Raw genomic sequence first — 18,047 nt, 5'->3', positions numbered from 1 at the left:
CACACCGGTTCAGCGGATTTTAGATGCGGTTGCAGATGTGGCGTTAGGACGTTATTTTGTCCCTCCGCAGCACAGGAGTGATATCACTTCTCCATACAACAAAGTGCTGCAGAGCCAAAAACAGCCGAGTCAGTGCATTTGTGTGAATCGGCAATGTTGTCACCACAGCTCACTAAGAACGACATAGAGCTACCCCCCCCCCCCCCTCCCCCAGCCCCTGTAACTCTTAGTGAGGGTGTATTAATAGTTATGTGATTATTTGGTATTACAAATGGGGACAGGTGGATGCATGTCCGGAGACAGACTCACAGACAGACTCAGCGACTCTCGAGTCGAGTAAATATAGCTGTGAATGTAAAGCTCAGGAATGTGACCAGGATAGCGCAGACAGCAGAGGCTGCTGCAGGGGGGGTCATTTGCTTTATGGACACTTCATGGGATCAATAATGTTTATTAAGCAAGACATTCGGGTGGGAAGCGTCGCTTTTCCTATCGGCCCCTCTGTCGTCTCTCCTTTACTGTCAACCAGGTTTTTCACAGTGCTTTTTATTAAAGACCCAATCCCAAAGACGCGTTTCTGCACTGATTCTCTGAGTCTGAGCAGGAAAGGGATGGAATCGGCTCCCTGCTAATGCTGCAGACCAGAGATTAACTTTAAGCCCGTCCTTGCGTAATGCGGTAATATTATACACTAATCAACAGGGAAATTAAGCAACCTCATAGAGCTCCTGGCAATCCACGGAGGACTCTTTAAAGAGGTAGAATGGACAGATGTGGACAGGTAGATGGATAGAATGCAGGGCAGAAGAGGTGGAAAAGTACTCGTCTGCTATTATTGCCCTGTCAGCATACCTGTGTACTCACTGCCCATATATGACTCCATTCACATTCATCCTTTTTTACTGGTGAAAGGATGTACTTTCCACAGGCAGGGGGAAAAGTGTAAGGGGGAAAATGGCGTATAATATATTATAGGGCCAGTTTTATTCTTTTGAATAAAATACAGAAAAGGATGAAAGAATAAGATTGAAATGAAGTCAATGAGTCAATGATAAAAGATGGTGGAACGCTAATTAAAAGAGTCACTTTGTGACTGCTATACAAGTCTCCATCTTCCTCACACACTCTGGAGCAGAGAGGCCGGCGCGCAGCTGAATTAAATCATGCTGCAGATAAACGCTCAACTCAAATCCTCACGGTTTTGTGGTTTCTGTGTAAAATGGAAATGTTATTGTCATTTTTCGCAATATACAAAAATGTAGGTTTTCTCTGACTCAGGTTTTCCATTATTGTTTTTTGTTGTTGTTTTTCGACGATGCATGTCAAATCAACATAGTCCTTAAAATATCATAACTGTCTTTTTCTTTCTTCATCCACTTATTCGTTCTTTCGTTACCCCAGCTCCTTTCATTGCTTTTAATCACCTCAGTCAACAACAAGAGACTCTACAGAGCAGCAGCATCCTCTTCAGTGCACACAGCACGTCTTGTGCTCAGCCGTGTGTGTGTGTGTGTGTGTGTGTGGCCTCCAGGTCTGCTCCTATGCAGGCTTACACAATTTTTCACTTATATTTCTTACGTGTTGGGGTTCAAAAGATGATGAACACACGTTTGGGACGGAAACCCCTGTTGAAATGACATATGTTTGGATTTAAGTATTACCTTTGTTCAGTATAATTAGTCATTGGGTTAAAGAGGGCGATGTAGAGTGTAAATCTAAGTCATTGTTGCTTTCAGTTTGGGCATCACTGTGGCAACAGCACGTCTCCACATTACAGCTGAAAAGAAAAGGAACGCCAGCAGAGGATGTTTGTACATTTTATTCATTGATGAAAAATATCTTCTTTTTTTTATATTTATTTTTTTCCGGGTTTGTTTTCCCGGTGTTGTGCATTTTCACAGTTTTAAATATTTGCCAGAACTGACCCATTTTCAAGTATTGGTGTAAAAGTCAAAGCTAAACAAAAGCACACAAACTACTTTAACTTATTCAGTGCTGGATTCCCAGAAAACAAACTAAACAAAATGAGGAACATACAAAGTCACTCATTTCATCTTCTGTGCTACATTTAGGGTTATACTTTAACCATATGGACTGTGTGGATTTTATTTTTGAGAGAACAGCTAAACTAACTTTTGTCCTATTTAGATACCAAAAGTCCACGTCGGATAAATGAAGGCAGGCGATCCCGAGTGTAAACCCGGGACGTCTTATTGGTTTCAATAAAGGGATGTTGAATCACAACATAAGGATCACGAGCAAAGGTAGTAGCCCTCCCTTTTCGTCCACTCGGCTCAGCCCCACAAGCACAAAACAAGCGTCCACGTGGCGGCGTTCTGCACAAATATGCACAATGCATTTGAAAAAAAAAAAAAACATCAACTGAAAACAGGCCTGTTATTAAATGCCAAGAGTTCATGAGTAACGGTGACCTACTGCATAGTTTTGGCTTTCTCCAATTTTGGCACCTTTGGCAGAGGGCCAGTACAGCAAACACACAATGTGCCGCCCCCCCCCAGCTAATAAAGCACGTAAAGCATTTATGAAGTTCTTCATGTAACATGAAATCACTAACACATACTAACAGATTCACACACACAAGACAATTTGCCCTTATTCTACAATACATGCTGTTGATAGTTGATAGGCACCCACTCAATGAGCTCAGTACCTTTTCTTGTTCACATTAAAGCATGTATCCGCTCCTGGTTCCTGGTTAACAGGCGTGTTTGTGCATATGGCTTAGTAGCATGTGCGTGTGTGCAGACGCTCCACATGTGCAGGGCTGATAAATAACTTCTCACTGCCAGTGTGCCGCCGCGACAATCAGACACCACGGCGGGCTCTGCCCCTGTGCCGTCCCCCCCCCCCCCCTGGGGGTTTGTGTGTGTCTGTGTGCGTGTTTTATGATAAGGACATAACCTTTCATGCACTGTGTGTGTGTGTGTGTGTGTGTGTGTGTGTGTGTGTGTGAGAGAGAGCGAGAGAATCGTGACTCAACAACAGCAGAAGCACAACAGTGGGACTCCTCATCCCACCTAAAGTCCCTCAAATGAGATTTAACCCGCGCACGCTCACACAAATACACACACACACACACACACGCGTGCGTGTTTGCGTGTCGTGGTTTAATTACATTACATGGAGTCCAGCTCAAGTACTATCCACAAGACACGAGGGGGAAGATACAAATACTACGTCGGGTGAAGGGGTGGTGGAGTTCATAACATGAGCGCTCTCTGCTGCGTTCAAAACAAACCACCAACTGAAACAACTCGTGGTTGACATCCAAGTTGGGTTTAGTAAATGTCAATGTTATTTTAGGCCGGCTTTAATGACCAAATGGATTTCATTCGTTGCCGCCGCTCGCTCCACTGTGCGCGGTACATTTTAGGACTTTGACAGCTCGCCTCGCACACAGACACTTTGACCCTGACCCTTTTTTTTTTTCGCTATTTAACCTCACTCAAACCTCCACCGTGGCTCAGGGCCCCGGGGTGACACCGACTTGGCACAGCTCAGCCCATCTAGGGCATGCAACTGTGTCATTGCAGGTCTAATTATGACAGCAGTCACCCAATAGCGCCTCTCTCTTCTCACCGCGCGACCCGGCGCGGAGCAAAGGCTGTCGTGGTCGGACGTGAAACCAATCCGGGTAGGAGGGCCGACGCGTAGCACGTAGTTTCTAATGTGAGCAAAGCGGCACAGCCCGTAGGCTGTGCAATGGACTTCACAAGTTGGCGTCTGAGCTCCGGTTAAGCTGAGCTCTTGTTATGCGTGTTGCATATGAGCTCAGCTCAGCTTTAAGCTTTGATACACAGTTCATATTTAGCTTGGACCCAGCTCGTTATCAGTCACGCCCTCAAATGTTTCCCCCAAAAACAAATTGTAGTACTCGCCTTATGAGTTCATTCACAAGAGAATTAGTTTTGTACAGAACGTCCTAAAGAACACAAATAAAGGCCGCCTGAACCGTTTGAAGGGTGAATCCTTTCTAGCGTTGCTGGCAAGGAGACGCCGATACGCAAAAATAGCAGCGTGACTGATCTTTGTGAAATGCAAAAGCAGGTAAGACTTGCACATAAACTATTTCTTTGGTTTGAGGCAAAACACAGGAACTTGGAGCTTGCCAGTTGTTTGGAACATCTGAAAGTGAAAAACGTACAGAGGTCATTAACAGATTCAAAAGGATTTTGTGTGCATAAATAATGTTTTTCCCATTTTTCGGCCTCCCCGTGATGCCAAAATCAGCCTCTCGCCCTGTTTTTAAGTGGTGGAGTTTGCAGCTGAAGCAATTCTCAAAGATTAACAGCCCAACAGGCCTCCTTTTGATTTAATGTTGGGATTTAGCCGACCAGAGCTGTGTGTCGCCTGCGCGTTTGTCCGTTACTGGCGGTGAAATAAAAGGAGGGAAACCCCCACATTTCCGCAACGAGAGCAACGACTGGCAGGGCCCGAAAAGTCAAACTTGCACGCTTCCTGTTCTTCAGCCTCGACAACAGGCTGAAATGAGAGAAGAAGAAAAAAAGAGCCCGGTGGGAAGAAGCACTCCGGGGGGGGGGCGGTGAAGGTTACAGATGACTGAAGATGAGGGAGAGTTAGCACTGAACGAGCAGGGGTGAAAGTAATTTAAACAAAGGCAACGGTTGCAAATAAAAAGACATGACGCCCCCCCCTCGCCCCCCCCCCGGCAAGCATCCCGCTGTTTTTCACCCTCCAGTTTTCGAGGCTCCAGTTACTTCCCCTCGGCTGTTTTCGCCAAGTATCGATCGTTCGACGTCAGTACCGAAAGGCCCGGTTGCTTGCTTGTGCCGAGACCCGAGCGGGCCCGACAGGATGCATGCAACGAGAGAAAGGGAAGTGAGAGAACGAGGGGCCCTGAGATGGGGTGAAACGCAGCGAGGGAGACAGGTGCTGCGGTGTTAAAAGCCTGCAGACGGGATAAAGTGAATGAGATGAGGTTAGCGCAGGAGTGCCGTCGAGTACGTCTGCTATTGCACGTTAAACTGTGTCGAGCGCTATTGACGAGCGTTGGCTTCACTGGTGTCCTCTGTATCTGTTGCGTAATGCACTTGAAACACAACTGGCTACTCTGGTTGTGTAACCGCGTCCACGCACGGTCCCGGTTGCAGTCGCGGGACAATACGTCCGTTGTGTAAAAGCCCTCAGACCCCGGGTCTTCTTCTGTGGTGTCGTCCCTGTTCTAAACCCACACGCAAGTCGCAGCACCAACACGTCTGGAAGAGACTGGTTTGCGATTGAGCAAAGTACTGCATTGCACTGTGTTTTAAGGCTAAAAAGTTTGCAATGGAAAGCAATGTAAACTTAAGGCAGCATGGATTGAATGTCTTGCAAGGGCTAAAAGCTAGTATGTCCAACCAATGCAACAAAACATATAAGTTAAATGCAATCTTCCCATAAATAAAAACACAACCGGTTATACCCATGTGTGTAGCATGTGTGCACACGTGGTTATATAAATACTTAAATCCACCCACACTCACGAACCCTCATGTCACTTGGCCCAAAGCAGCCCAAATATAACACTGAAAAATAAAAATAAAAACAGAATAGATTATTCCGGTTTCCTTTTTGCGATGATTTCGTTTAGCACAGTGCGCCCGACCCGGTTCGAAGGTAGAATGGTTGCAGTTTGTTCACTCCGGTTTCAAAAGCGTTTTTTCAAGCCCCCCAGCCCAGCCAGTTTCTTTGTTGGTTTTCCCTCCGTCAGTCTTTTTTTTCTTGTACAAAAGAGAAGAATATAGTGGCCAAAGGGGGGGGTGTTTAGGTTTGAGAGCTGGTGACGAGCGGGAACAAAATAAAAGAGAAGAAATAAGAGACGATACGATCAAGGTATCCAAGGCCAGTCCGGTCGGTGAAGCGGGGTCAGTATTTGGGCGGGATCACCACCATGGGGTCGCCGCTCTTTGGCCGCCACATCAGCACCTGGGCGTCGTTGGCGTTGGGCTTGACCATGGCGTTGGAGGAGATGGGCTCGTTCCTGCCCAGGATCTGGGGCTGCTCCTGGGCGACGGGCTCGCTCAGAGCAGCCCTGTGGCCCAGAGGCCTCTCCGGGTCCACCCGGATGTGGAGCCGCATCCTCCAGCGGATCGTCTGCAGCACGAGTGTCTCGGAGGTGGCCTGGTTGATGGCCACCAGCCACGTGGTAAAGCTCTGGTCGCGGCGGATGCCGCTGAGCTGAGGCACGTTGCTGTCGCTGACGGGCACGCCCCAGGTCACGCTGGGGTAGAAGTTGTCGTTCATACTGACGGTGAACTTGCTGTCCTTCTTGGTGGGGCCCACCACAGTGCAGGTCTCCGTTGTGTTGCCGTACCACGGGTAGTTCACCCCGTCCGAGTCGCTGATGGCCTGGATTTTGCCATCACGCAGGTCGGGGAGCTCCCAGCTCGACCTGGAAGTTGAAAGTCACAGGTGAGGGTTGATCCACAAAGGGAGTTTATGGACATTTAGTTCCCCGTTGAGATTGAGGGAGATTTGAAGTTTCTTAAAAATGGGGTAAATTTATAGTTCTGCTCATCATGTCTATCAGTTATGATAACTGACAGGACAAGAGACACAAGCAAACAACGACCAATCTGTTTTTCATTTGAACCATTTCCTTTGGAAGGGAGCATTTGGAAAATGCAGAATACGGAGTTACAAGTGCAGGAAAGCCAAAGTTAAACCAGTAAATTGTAAACTGACAAGGATGTTTAAAACTGTTAGTTTGATAAAAACACTTAAATCCGATGCCCATGATATGAATCATACCGCAAAGGAACAAAAACAATCCCACGTTTTATTTTATCTCACTAACGGATAATAAACCAAACGAAAACTCTCCCGTCCAATCCTCCAATGTCCATCATAATAGTGTGAAAAGTCTTCTGCTCGATACCAATACCAACAACACATGAGCAGAATATAGAACCTAAAATTGCTGTGACTGCTGGCGGCACTGAACGACGCGAGTGACCTTGCACCTCTGGTCGGTGCGTCTGTGGTTTCCCCCCCTGTCCCCCCCTCCCAGCAGGACTAAGATTACCTTTCATTCTGTGGAGACTATGATCCGCAGAACGGACGAGATAACGGTGTCATCGCCAGCCACGAGACTTCCTGCCTGCTTGGCCTGGTCTCGCATTCTGATTTATGCATTCACCCAGGGGGGGGGGGGGGGAGATTAGCACGTCACGCATTATAATAGCTGGCCCCCCGTGTGCGTGTGTGACTGTGCATGTGTCTGTCTGTGTGTGTTTGTGTGCGTGTGTGCACATGCGTACAGATCTGTTCTGAAAAAAATCCCTTAATCCTCTTCACTGACGCCTCCAAAGCAACTTGCAGTAATTCTCCATTTTGTCAGGACTTTAACAGTGAGCAGATCAAGCAGAGCCGACTGCACACGGGTACGACGTGGAGTCGGCGGCTCGCTGTGAAACTTTAATCATGTGTGGTGAAAGCATTGCAGAGCTACGGCTGACTTCCTGTTTGTTTTTTTGTCTTCACTGCCTGCTTTGCCATTGCGAAATAGTCTGACATGAGTGTCGTGAGCGTTTGTGACAGAACCGCAAGGAGGTCGAAGATACATTCACTCCAAAAAAAAAGAAGTAACTGCACATATTGTGAGTGCTGATCATGTCAGTTATTGCAAATGTTGCATGCACTGTAACTTCTGCAGCTGCCACGGCCAACTTGGAAAAATGTGTTCTGAAAATATACATATTTATATATATATATCCACAGATTGAGTGAGCTATAACAACCTGAGCGCCACAGGATGGGACCGACTAAATGAAACATTGAAAATGCAATTCTATAAAATACATACTTTTGAAAAATATCCATTTCACTGTATTCATTGAGCAACATAGAAGCGCAGCTCATTTCCTGTCTTGTGTCCTGGCCACATTAAATCCACATGTTGACGCTTTAGTATCACACTTCTTTTGATGAGACATTAATGACTGGTGGCCAAGATTGGATCCTCTTTATAGGAGGCATACGTTGTGTGTACACTACCCCACGTCTCTACAAAGAGCACTTGCAGTAAGCGCTGTCTGTGATATTAATGCCCAAGTCAACGGCCACGAGGCGAATGCTGATTGTACCAAACTGTTAGAGCAGATACACACTCCACGCTTTTTCGGTTTCACTTCTGCCACGGCTCCTATTTTTAGCACCTGAAAATGTCTTTTTAAGGCGACACAAGACGCCTCACGTAGTGAACATACGCCTGCTCAGCCATACAAAGCGGTACCACAGTGGGGCCATTCTAAGAGGGCGCGGGGAACCAACACCCCGAGGCAGGAGAGATGGCGAACGTGTCCAGAATCCAGAGCACGTCGTCCCAAAGCCAACAGAGAAATTGTCCACGTTACCGAACATCCAGATGAGAGTGTCTTTGCTTTTTGTCGTGAGCTTTAGCAACTTTACTGCTGGGCAACGCGTGATGCAGAAAGAACATATTTCAAGTGCGATGGCCATGTGGGGTAGATTGTAGGTGGCTTCCTGCCTGTGATCTCTGTCCATGTGGGGCGTGTTCATCGTCTGTATTCATCATTGTGCTGACATTATGTCGGATGTTAATGCCTTGTTGATTTCCTGCTCTTTGGGCCTCATTTTTGGGCTTCATGGTGGAGATGTATTCGACTCTGGTGTGTTTTTGTTTGATGTTCCTTTGACACAAACGGTACACTAACAAATAAATAACTTGACAAAAGAGCAAAGCAATTTGAGATAAAAGAGTCAATTTTAGGACTTTCTGTCTCTCACACACACACACACACACAAACTCATACAGACTTGTCGGACTAAACCGTGTTTGGGGTGTTGGGCAGGGAACTTTGTCTCTAATCTTAGACATGCAGCTGCACCGTCTACAGATAAAGCACATTCTGGTACATGTATGCGTGTGCTTGCAACATTACACCATATAAGAACGCTACATTTCTAACACATTTGTGAACTAATGCCACACACTCACTCACTTTTTTTTTTTTTTAAAGGAATCCGAGAGAGAATGAGAAAAAGAAAGACGTATTATCTGTGTCATGGGCATCGTTTCATAAAGCTGTTTTTACCTGTGTTTGTCACGGCTGGTGCGAGATAACTGTGTATTGACAAGGGGACGGATCTGGAAGGTCGAAGCAATTATTTTCCATCCCAAACCTCTCCTATCAGGTTTTGAAGTAGCCTGCAGGCCCGCAGCCACGGACCACATGCCGAGGACAGCTGAGCCCCTGATTGAACATTGCAGTTGCAGACAGCTCGATGCCTTTTACTTTGTCATAAATGAGTCATCTCTCTGAATACAGATATTAATGTGTAATATTTGGATTGCCTGTGGTGCTGATGCTGTTGTTTCACGGCGCTGCTATGATGGAACCATAGACGAGTATTTCCATTGAACAATGCGTTTAAAATGATGTTTAAAAAGACAAGGAAAGCCAACGCGCACGCTGACTCTTTCTATGGCCATAAGTGCCACATGCGCTTGATTAAAAAACTACTGTATATAAATGATCTGTTGAAATGATTTGCCGACTATTTTCATAATAGAATCATCGTTTTAATTAACAGTACGATGAATATAAGTACTTGAAGGTGTCCTTGGATCAGAGAAGTTTTGATCAAAATAATTTGGCATTGTGTGGAACCAACAACAAACTGATTAATAGAAGAAAATGAGAGAAAATTCACTTTTGTGGAAGAGATTGCAGCAACTTTTATATTTATAATTCTGCTCAACACGTGCTGGTCGTCTAACCATCACCCAGTGATGATACTCACATCCCTTTGTTTCCATACGTATTGTAGAACTCCATGTGGTTGCAGGCTTGAATCCAGCCTATGGTCCACGTCTCCTTGCCGGCTACCGGCGGGACGAGGACCCGGGCATGAGCTCGGAAGTGCGGTGTCCGGTAGCGGAGGACCACGCTGGATGACTCGTCGATGCTGGTGGGGTTGGGGTCGATGGAAGTGTTCACCTCCAGGACGATGACACTGTCTCGGAAACTCTTGGGCTTACACCTGATACTCTGGATGCAGCCCATTGCATTGAGTATCAACACAACTCACAACAACGTCCAGAGGGTCTGGAGAAGAAGAAGAAAGCCGCAGGGAGGCAGAAAGAGAATCACCACAAGTGGATCCACACCATGTTTTCCAGAAGAAGAAAAAAAGATTACGAGATTAGAAAAGTGCTCATTCAAAGCCATGCAACTTTGATGCAAAAACTACATTGAGACAAGAAGATGAAGACAGGAGAATCTCCCCATATATTTGAGCGCATACTTTGTGCAAACGCAACTTCTTCAAGCAAGTGCGGGTACAATTACTTTTCTTTATCCGTGCACTGATGTTTTCATACTGTTACAAACCATCGCTTTCTTATCACACAAGGACTTGGCCTTTATTTGGTGAAATGCAACACTTGGAAAGGCGCACGTAAAAGGTTCAGGTTAATTACGAGATAAATAATTAACAAATACTACTAATGTTACATCTGGGCGTCGTATTCTCTTTTGTGGGGGATTACCAGCTGATTGCTGGGAGCAGACTATTCACGTGCTAACTAATGCTCTCTGTCCAGCTGGTGGCACAAACATCATTAAAAAATGTTGTGCTGGACAGTGCACGGTTATAAAAGACTGGTGGCCGCTCCGAGGTGACGCTCATGTTCTGTGGAGCAGCCTTATGTCCATTTAATCCGCGATATCCTCGATTCCTCGCCACAATAAAAGTGTATTGCAGCGATTTAAACGCGTCACACTGAACGATTTTGTGCATGTGCAGATTATCTGCTCGCGCGGTGCATTTGCATGAATTAGGTTCTATTCTCGAGGTGACAAAAACATGCAAAAACAACAACAAAAAGTCTACCTAGAAGACTCCAGTGTCCGTAGCAAAGCGATATCCTGGAGACATCCAGAGTGAACGGCGCGGCACGCACAGTTCTTCGGTCCGAGAGGTAATTCCGTTATCTCCTCCACCGTCGGCTCCCGTTATTTACACCCGCAAATCATGCCCCCCGTCCCACGGGGAGAGGTTGCATCTCCACAAGCATCGGAATCTATAGTCGAGTCTCGGAAGCAGCACCGCAACATCCAGAGGACACCGCCGGGTCAACTTTGGCACCCATTTGATGACCGGATCCATTCTTATCTAAAAAAAAAAATACATTAAAAAAACACACAACCTATAAAGCCTTCGGAAGGGGACAACGATTCCCGCTGTCCCATAGTCGGACCGAGCCGACGGTCGCAGCCCTGTCCCGGGCGGGATGCAGTTCAGCCCAAATTCCTTTACAAGCGGTCATTCCTCCGCGCTGGTCCCATCGCCGCCTCGGCAGGTTCACCCCGCTACGGATCGCTCTGCTTCAGCTGCCCGTGAAGCGGCTTTATAAGCGTCTATGACGCGCCACTTCCGCTCTGGGCCTGTGGGCATGCCGGGAAACGTAGGCCACATTGCACAAGGACGTCATAATAGTAGTATTACCATTATAATCTAGTCTAATTAAGTCTTTGTTTATACCGACTTGTACTTATACTTGTAAATGTGTTTTTACTCCTATTAAAACACACTTGACATTTAACTTGAATTGCTATTTAACAGTTTATTCAAGTTTATTTAATTTCACTTTCGGGGCTGTTTATCTCAAGTATGATTACATTTTACATCAACATGGTCCGTGGTGAGATTTTTCGTCTCCATGAATCTGGCATCCTGACCACGGTGCTCCTCTGCTCGACTATCCCGTCCGTTTAAGCACCTTGGAGAACTCCGCTCCGCAGCAGGAGGGAGGGGGGGGGGCGCCGTAGAGGTGGAATCGCGTTTGTGCGTAAACTACGTCAAATGCGCACGCGGACGCACCGAATGCCGCAACCGTGGAACGGGCCGCCTCGCCGTCGCCCTCTTTGTTTTCGGGTGATGTTGATCTGTTAACCGCTTCGGGTGGCTCCACGCTCCTCGCTGCCGCCGGAACACCAAGAGGTGTTTGGGAGGCGGATTTAGAGTTGACGCGCTGTGCTTCGCGTCCACCCTTCGCTCGGTAAGACGACGCCCCGTATTGCGTCTCTTTCTTGCACATTTCCTCCGCCCAGCTTGTTGTTTTTTTGTTGTTGTTGTTGTTGCCAGCAGTCCGAGCACCTGTTTGCCGTGTGGCCGTGCCACGCTGCGGCGTAACGAGACGCTAATGTGGTTATTTTATCTCCACGCTGTAGGTCGGGTTTCGCTGGATTGGCCCGAGGTGAATTCCATGCAATAGACTCTCCCACCGCGCACGGATTGCGGTATATAAACAGCATGGCCATCGCACATTCCAGTGGGTCTAAATATATCTATTAAGGCCACAAGAGGGGGGAGGACTTATGTAGGGGCACCGGGGGGTAGGTAGGGGGGGGTGTTATCCTGGGACGTTCCACTGTCGTGGTGAACTCGCACCACTCGAATTATCTTCCGGGGAGATTTGACCGTCGGGCTGTTGTCGCGTCCCGCAAGAGGAGAACTACGGTCCCGATCCACCGACCATGCCCTCCGGGTACAACGCGAGAGCCAGGGCGCGGGAGAGAAACAGCGTCCTGAGCAGACCCGAGTTCGTGTCCCTGAACCAGCCCCCCCGCGGCGGAGGTAACGGCGCCGGGGCCGGCGGCGGCGGCGGCAATGGAGGCGTCCCGTCCGAGAGCCGAGGCGGCGCCAGGCGACCGGCTCCGATCAAGCACCAAACGAGCCAGCCGGGCGAGGAGCCCGCCGACAGCGGCAGCAAAATGCCGGAGGAGGACTGCATGCAGCTGAACCCTTCCTTCAAGGGGATAGCGATGAACTCCCTCCTCGCCATTGACATATGCCTGTCCAAGCGCATGGGGTTGTGCGCCCACACGTCCTCCTCCTGGGGCGGCTGCCGCTCCATGGTGTCCATGCTGGCGCTGACGGGGCACGGCATCACGTGGATCGTTGGCACCATAGTGTGTCTGGCGAGGAGTAACACCCTGGCAGGGCAGGAGGTGCTGGTCAACCTGCTGCTTGGTAAATGTCCCACCACACCAGAGGAAGCCTTGTGACGTGCGGGGGGAGGGCTTGGGGGGGGGGGGGGGGCACTAGAATGGCACGCGCTCAGGGCCTTTCTTCAATTTTCTGGGTGAAACTGATTCACATTCGGTCGTTCGGTGCAACTTGTGAAGGTTGAGGTGTGTGAAATTATGTTTCCACCCTTGTAACAGCAAAAAGAAAAGCTCCATGCAGCTGTACAGTCACACAAATGTTTATTTTTATGTTTAATGATTCTAAAGTCTTTGATACATACCTCATAGATCATGGGACGAGACAACATCACAAACATTTTACTTATAAGTGGCCTAATACTGCTCTACTAAGTAGTAATGAATGATTTACAATCATACAGCTATTCGCTTAATCATATATAACGCATGAGCTGTGTTAATCATTTCTCTGATTGACACGTAATACACTTTGTGCTGATTGGCCCTCAGCAACAGCAGAGAAAAGAAAATCAGCAAATCAGCTAGAGAAAGACTTGTTGTTCTGATTGACTGTGTGGGGTTGCTTCGAACAAACGTTACGACACTGCGCTGATCGTAGCCAAGAACATGCTCCCGTCATGTACTCATATACTGCGCGGTATCAGTCAGTTGAAGGGGACCACAGACGGGCTGGAATTTACAGCTCATGGGATCCGTTGTCGTTTGCTTGGCTCCCCTCAAAGATCCCCGCTCACGTCTCACCAGTGTCCTCGTCCACCTCGCCAGCCTGCCGTTGAGGAATTGGAGAAGATGTTAAAAAACAATGGCCGCGTTAGGACAGCCAGTGGATGACTGGAAAGAGAATTAGGCCAGCATAACCCATTCATCATACGGCTTGACAGTTATTTAGCGCGTGGCCGGTTTAGTGTGTATAAAGATGGCAGAGTTGAACACAAGTTAAACTTGGTAGGGATATTTTTGGGGAGTGCCATGGAGCTATAAAAGGCATCTGTGAATGCCCCGGTATGTGAACGGTGTTGTAGGCCCTATTGGTTATTCTCGGTCACAAAGACACCCGTTTACACCTGCTTGGGTTGTTACCGCATGGTTTGAAGACGTGAAAAAACTAAGAGTCTCAATCTTTCACCAGCGGTACAGTCAAAATTATAGCATCGGAGGAATCACTTGCTTGTACCCCCCCCCCCCTTCCCATGCAGCGCTCTTTGTCGACGTCCTGACGGTGGCTGGGATCCAGAGGCTGGTGAAGCGCAGAGGACCCTGGGAGATGACGCCGGGCCTCCTGGACTGCGTCGCGATGGACATCTACTCCTTCCCCGCCGCCCACGCCAGCCGGGCCGCCATGGTCTCCAAGTTCCTGCTGTCTCACCTGGTGCTGGCTGTGCCGCTGCGCATCCTGCTGGTGCTCTGGGCCCTCCTGGTGGGCGTGTCCCGGGTGCTGCTGGGGAAGCACCACCTGACGGATATGGTGTGTGGCTTCGCGCTGGGCTTCCTCCACTTCAGCCTGATGGAGACGGCGTGGCTCTCGTCGAGCACCTGTCAGAATCTTATTTCCATCAGCACGCTCAGCTGGAGCCCCTTTTTCTGAGCTTTTGATGTACGGCTGTGCTCACACAAAAGGCTTGTTTGATACGCTAACCTCCCAGCGTGGAGGACGTATGTCTGATTGGGGTTGTTTTTGTAAGGGTTTGGAGTTCTTATCGCAGGGAGTGAACAGGCAAACATTCATATTGAGGAATCAGAGGCTGGCTGGCGTGTAATATATCAAGTATTATGTAGGCATCCACGAAACCTTCATAGGTGCCTAGTAGCTTCAGTCATACCTGGTAAAACACACACCTACTGCACCTTAACATAAGTCAGGTACTAATTATGAAAGGAGAATGAAGACATCTGCAAACTCGCAATGATTTGGTCATAGTTTACGTAGGATTTTTAAAGATCTCCTTTGTATCGATTTGGGACTCTGACGCAGTACTAAAGCTGGTGCCATTTATCAATAACTTGAAAGCCTTTCTATTCTGCAAATCATCTTTGCCATCTTTATTTGTTTTACTTCCCTTCTACTTCTTCCTCTTTCTCATTTGTTTTGAATATTCATGTTTTTCGGAATAGTGAAACTACGATGGACACTGAACAGTGTAAAGTTACAATATGAATGTAACACTAAAGTGTATGAAGTGACTGTCTGGATATTCCACCTTGTTCCCTCTTCGGCATGGCTATTATGTTTGTATATTTCTGATGGGACTCTGTTCTCCTTGCCAAGTGTTTGTCAAATATGAGCTTATTTTGATATCACTGGGGTATCCGTTCCTCATAATGTCCCATTAATGCTTTCATGAGTCTAATGATGTTTTTATGGCACATATTTCAGCTCTTTCATTTCAGGCCGCTGCAGTCTGCACATCAGCCAAACAGATGCTTATGTACGGTCAATGATGCTGATTCTGTGCCCCACAAAACCACTGGAGCGTGTGTGAGTGTGGGTGAATGCATGCATGAATATTGACATACAAAGTATCAGTATCTGTTCAGTTTGGAACAGAATGTTTTTTATGGACCTTTGAATGACGCTTGCTGTTTTTCGTTGCAAACTTGTTTTGTAGTTTGATGTGTAAATACATTATTTTTTCTCCTGCATTAGCTTGCGTAGTTCTGTACAGGGATCTGTAGGGCGTGTTTTTTCACAGCATCAATAAAAACGAGGCTGGCTGTCTGTAAACCATTGATGCGTTTGTTATTATTTTTACACAACAAGACGAAACGTGTTTTGTTATTTTTTAAATCCATTTAAATGCTAAATGATGTGGAGGTGTGTGGTGTCGTTGCACAGCTGTTAATCGGTAATAATCTACAAAGCGAGGTTTTGCAAATTTGCATATATTCTTTTAATATTCACATGGACTGTTATGTATCACATAGTGCACAACTTGTGCAGCAAAGTAAGTGGTCATAAGAGCGCTCTGACATGGGCATTACACTCTTTCCGGCTGTGGTAGACAAAAGGGGAAATGATATAGCTGCAAAATACTTGTTTCACAAAAAACAAGGCATTGGGACATGTTAAATCAATTACATCCTTGCATCCAAGAACTTACACTTCAACTATAGAGACAAAAGAGTGCTCTGTGCAGTCTGCAAAGTAGGCTTAAACTGGTTGTATCAACATACAGTGTTTCCATCTTCGTCCTGTTAACTGCATTCACAACGTTTAAGACCATGAAGTAACCTTGACTGAGAGAGAAAACACTAATTATTGATTGATTGCAACAATATTTCTGAATCCCTTTATCTGTGTGTCTTCATCACCCTGGACATTGGTTTCCTGTCACGCAACTCTCAAGCAACGAGGCCAATGCAACAATGAGTGCTCTGAAACAGTGATACTGGCAGGAACAGAAACTGCTCAGAAAGCTCTCAGGCCGCGTGAAAAGGGGAAAAGAGACTCAACACGCGGCTTTACACGGCTTCGATACATAACTGATGGATTTCCACAAGGTTTTTTAGTGTTGGTTCATGTTTAGCAATTACACCATCCGGTGTTTGTCCTCCAGGTTTCTTATTGTCACCAAATGTGTGCAACAACACTCAGTTTCAGCACCTACCCTCTGTGCTCATCCCCTGAATGGCCAAAAGATGAATGTATTATGTCCACCTTTATGCCTGTGACATCATGGTACATTGTTGTGCACCTCAGAATAGTGTTGAATGCAGACAAAACCCAGGCCATGTTCTTTTCAAACAAAAAAATTAAGCAGCTGTACTAACCTGCATCCCGTCTCTGATCCGGTCACAAATAATGAAAACCCTTTCAAATGTCATATTTAACATGCGTCTCAATGATATTACCGGCCTAAAATTCAAATAAAAAAAACATCTCCAAATTAGAACCTGTCCCAGTAATGGTTTGCTTAAATTACCATCAAAATCAAGGCCTCTACTACCCTGCTTAGCATGCACCCAAAACGTCTCCGTGGATGGGAGCTGATAATGCTTCCAGGCCTCTTTCTGCCCAGTTCATACACACTGACTCAACACGATTCTCTGTTTGTGTCATGCTCTGATAAAACATTACACTTCACAACTTCCAAGGTGTCACCCACCTTTGTGTATGCCGTAGGCATGTAGTTCTGAGCATGTTTTATTGCCATACGGGTTTTCTGGTGATTGTCTGGGACAGTTGTGTAAATGTGTAAATTCCCCATTGTAGGCACCATAGGCTAATATTAGCTGTTGTTAGTAGTCTGCAAAATAGCTGCATACAAAACTTTATGAGCTTGGAGTTTATTATGTTACATTAAAAACATCTTGACTGCTTTAAATGTACAATTTGTGCCATTTCATCATCTTTTGTCAAGTTCAAGTCAATGCAATGTGAATTTTGTTAATTATTTGCAAGGACAACATCATTATTTCAGAAATGTCTTTTAATTATTAAAAGCAAAAAGTGCTGGTGGATGAGTAGGAGATGCTCTCAGCCGGTTAAAGGGAAGGTTGGTGAAGTGCTCCCTCTAGAGGGTTGTGCTTGTCTTGACCATTAGGAGCACTGCTAATGCTCTGGAAAGATGTTGTTTTGAATTTACTTTATGATCAAAAGCAGCATAAACGATGACGTTTGAATACCAACCAATGGAATAAAATACAGGACACAGGGTGAAAATGATTTAGATTCCATTCACATTAAACGTAAATGATCATTAAATCTGTTGCTTCAGATTTGAATATTTGCATCTCTGTTGCTTTCCTTGTTTCATTATTTTAATTCACCTTTCATAATGTCATGTGCTGTCGCTGGTGAGTAATTGAATACAAATGTTTGTTTTTTAATTTAATAAAAGGGATCAGGAAGAGGGAAAGCAGAGGCAGAGGCATCTTTTAAATACCAGTATTGCTTTATGACTATGTTTTTGTTGTGAATGGATAAATAGGCAAATTATATAGTCCATGGTCCCACCTGGTGGTACACAGTGGAGTAGACTCTACCCTGCACCTGTACCGCATTACACATTTACCGGGTGCTCCGTATTTTAGATTATTTATTTAATTAAATAT

At 46.4% G+C, this 18,047-nt stretch overlaps 2 protein-coding genes across 3 annotated transcripts; one reads left to right on the top strand and one right to left on the bottom strand.

Annotated features, from left to right (window-relative positions):
• Nucleotides 1–1,804: 1,804 nt before the first annotated feature.
• On the bottom strand, nucleotides 1,805–11,670 carry fam78ab (family with sequence similarity 78 member Ab). Of its 2 annotated transcripts, none has more exons than XM_040197023.2 (3): nucleotides 10,879–11,670; nucleotides 9,787–10,091; nucleotides 1,805–6,412 (listed from the first exon to the last, which is right to left on the bottom strand). In XM_040197023.2, the coding sequence occupies exons 2-3, from the start codon at nucleotides 10,047–10,049 to the stop codon at nucleotides 5,887–5,889; spliced, it is 789 nt and encodes a 262-aa protein (XP_040052957.1). In that variant the 5' UTR covers nucleotides 10,050–10,091; nucleotides 10,879–11,670; the 3' UTR covers nucleotides 1,805–5,886. The 2 variants fall into 2 exon arrangements, with proteins under 2 accessions (XP_040052957.1, XP_040052958.1); XM_040197024.2 differs by having other exon boundaries at nucleotides 9,078–10,091; nucleotides 10,879–11,391.
• An 11-nt stretch (nucleotides 11,671–11,681) lies between these two features.
• LOC120831527 (inactive phospholipid phosphatase 7) lies at nucleotides 11,682–15,717 on the top strand. Its single transcript, XM_078088153.1, has 3 exons — nucleotides 11,682–12,046; nucleotides 12,219–13,020; nucleotides 14,192–15,717. Exons 2-3 carry the CDS (start codon nucleotides 12,525–12,527, stop codon nucleotides 14,578–14,580), a joined length of 885 nt encoding a protein of 294 aa, XP_077944279.1. The 5' UTR covers nucleotides 11,682–12,046; nucleotides 12,219–12,524; the 3' UTR covers nucleotides 14,581–15,717.
• The last annotated feature ends 2,330 nt before the right edge of the window (nucleotides 15,718–18,047 follow it).

Source organism: Gasterosteus aculeatus, chromosome 14, assembly GCF_964276395.1.
Source record: "Gasterosteus aculeatus chromosome 14, fGasAcu3.hap1.1, whole genome shotgun sequence".
Classification (NCBI taxonomy): domain Eukaryota; kingdom Metazoa; phylum Chordata; class Actinopteri; order Perciformes; family Gasterosteidae; genus Gasterosteus; species Gasterosteus aculeatus.
Note: the sequence above shows the minus strand (reverse complement) of the source record. Positions and strands in the feature narration are given on the sequence as shown.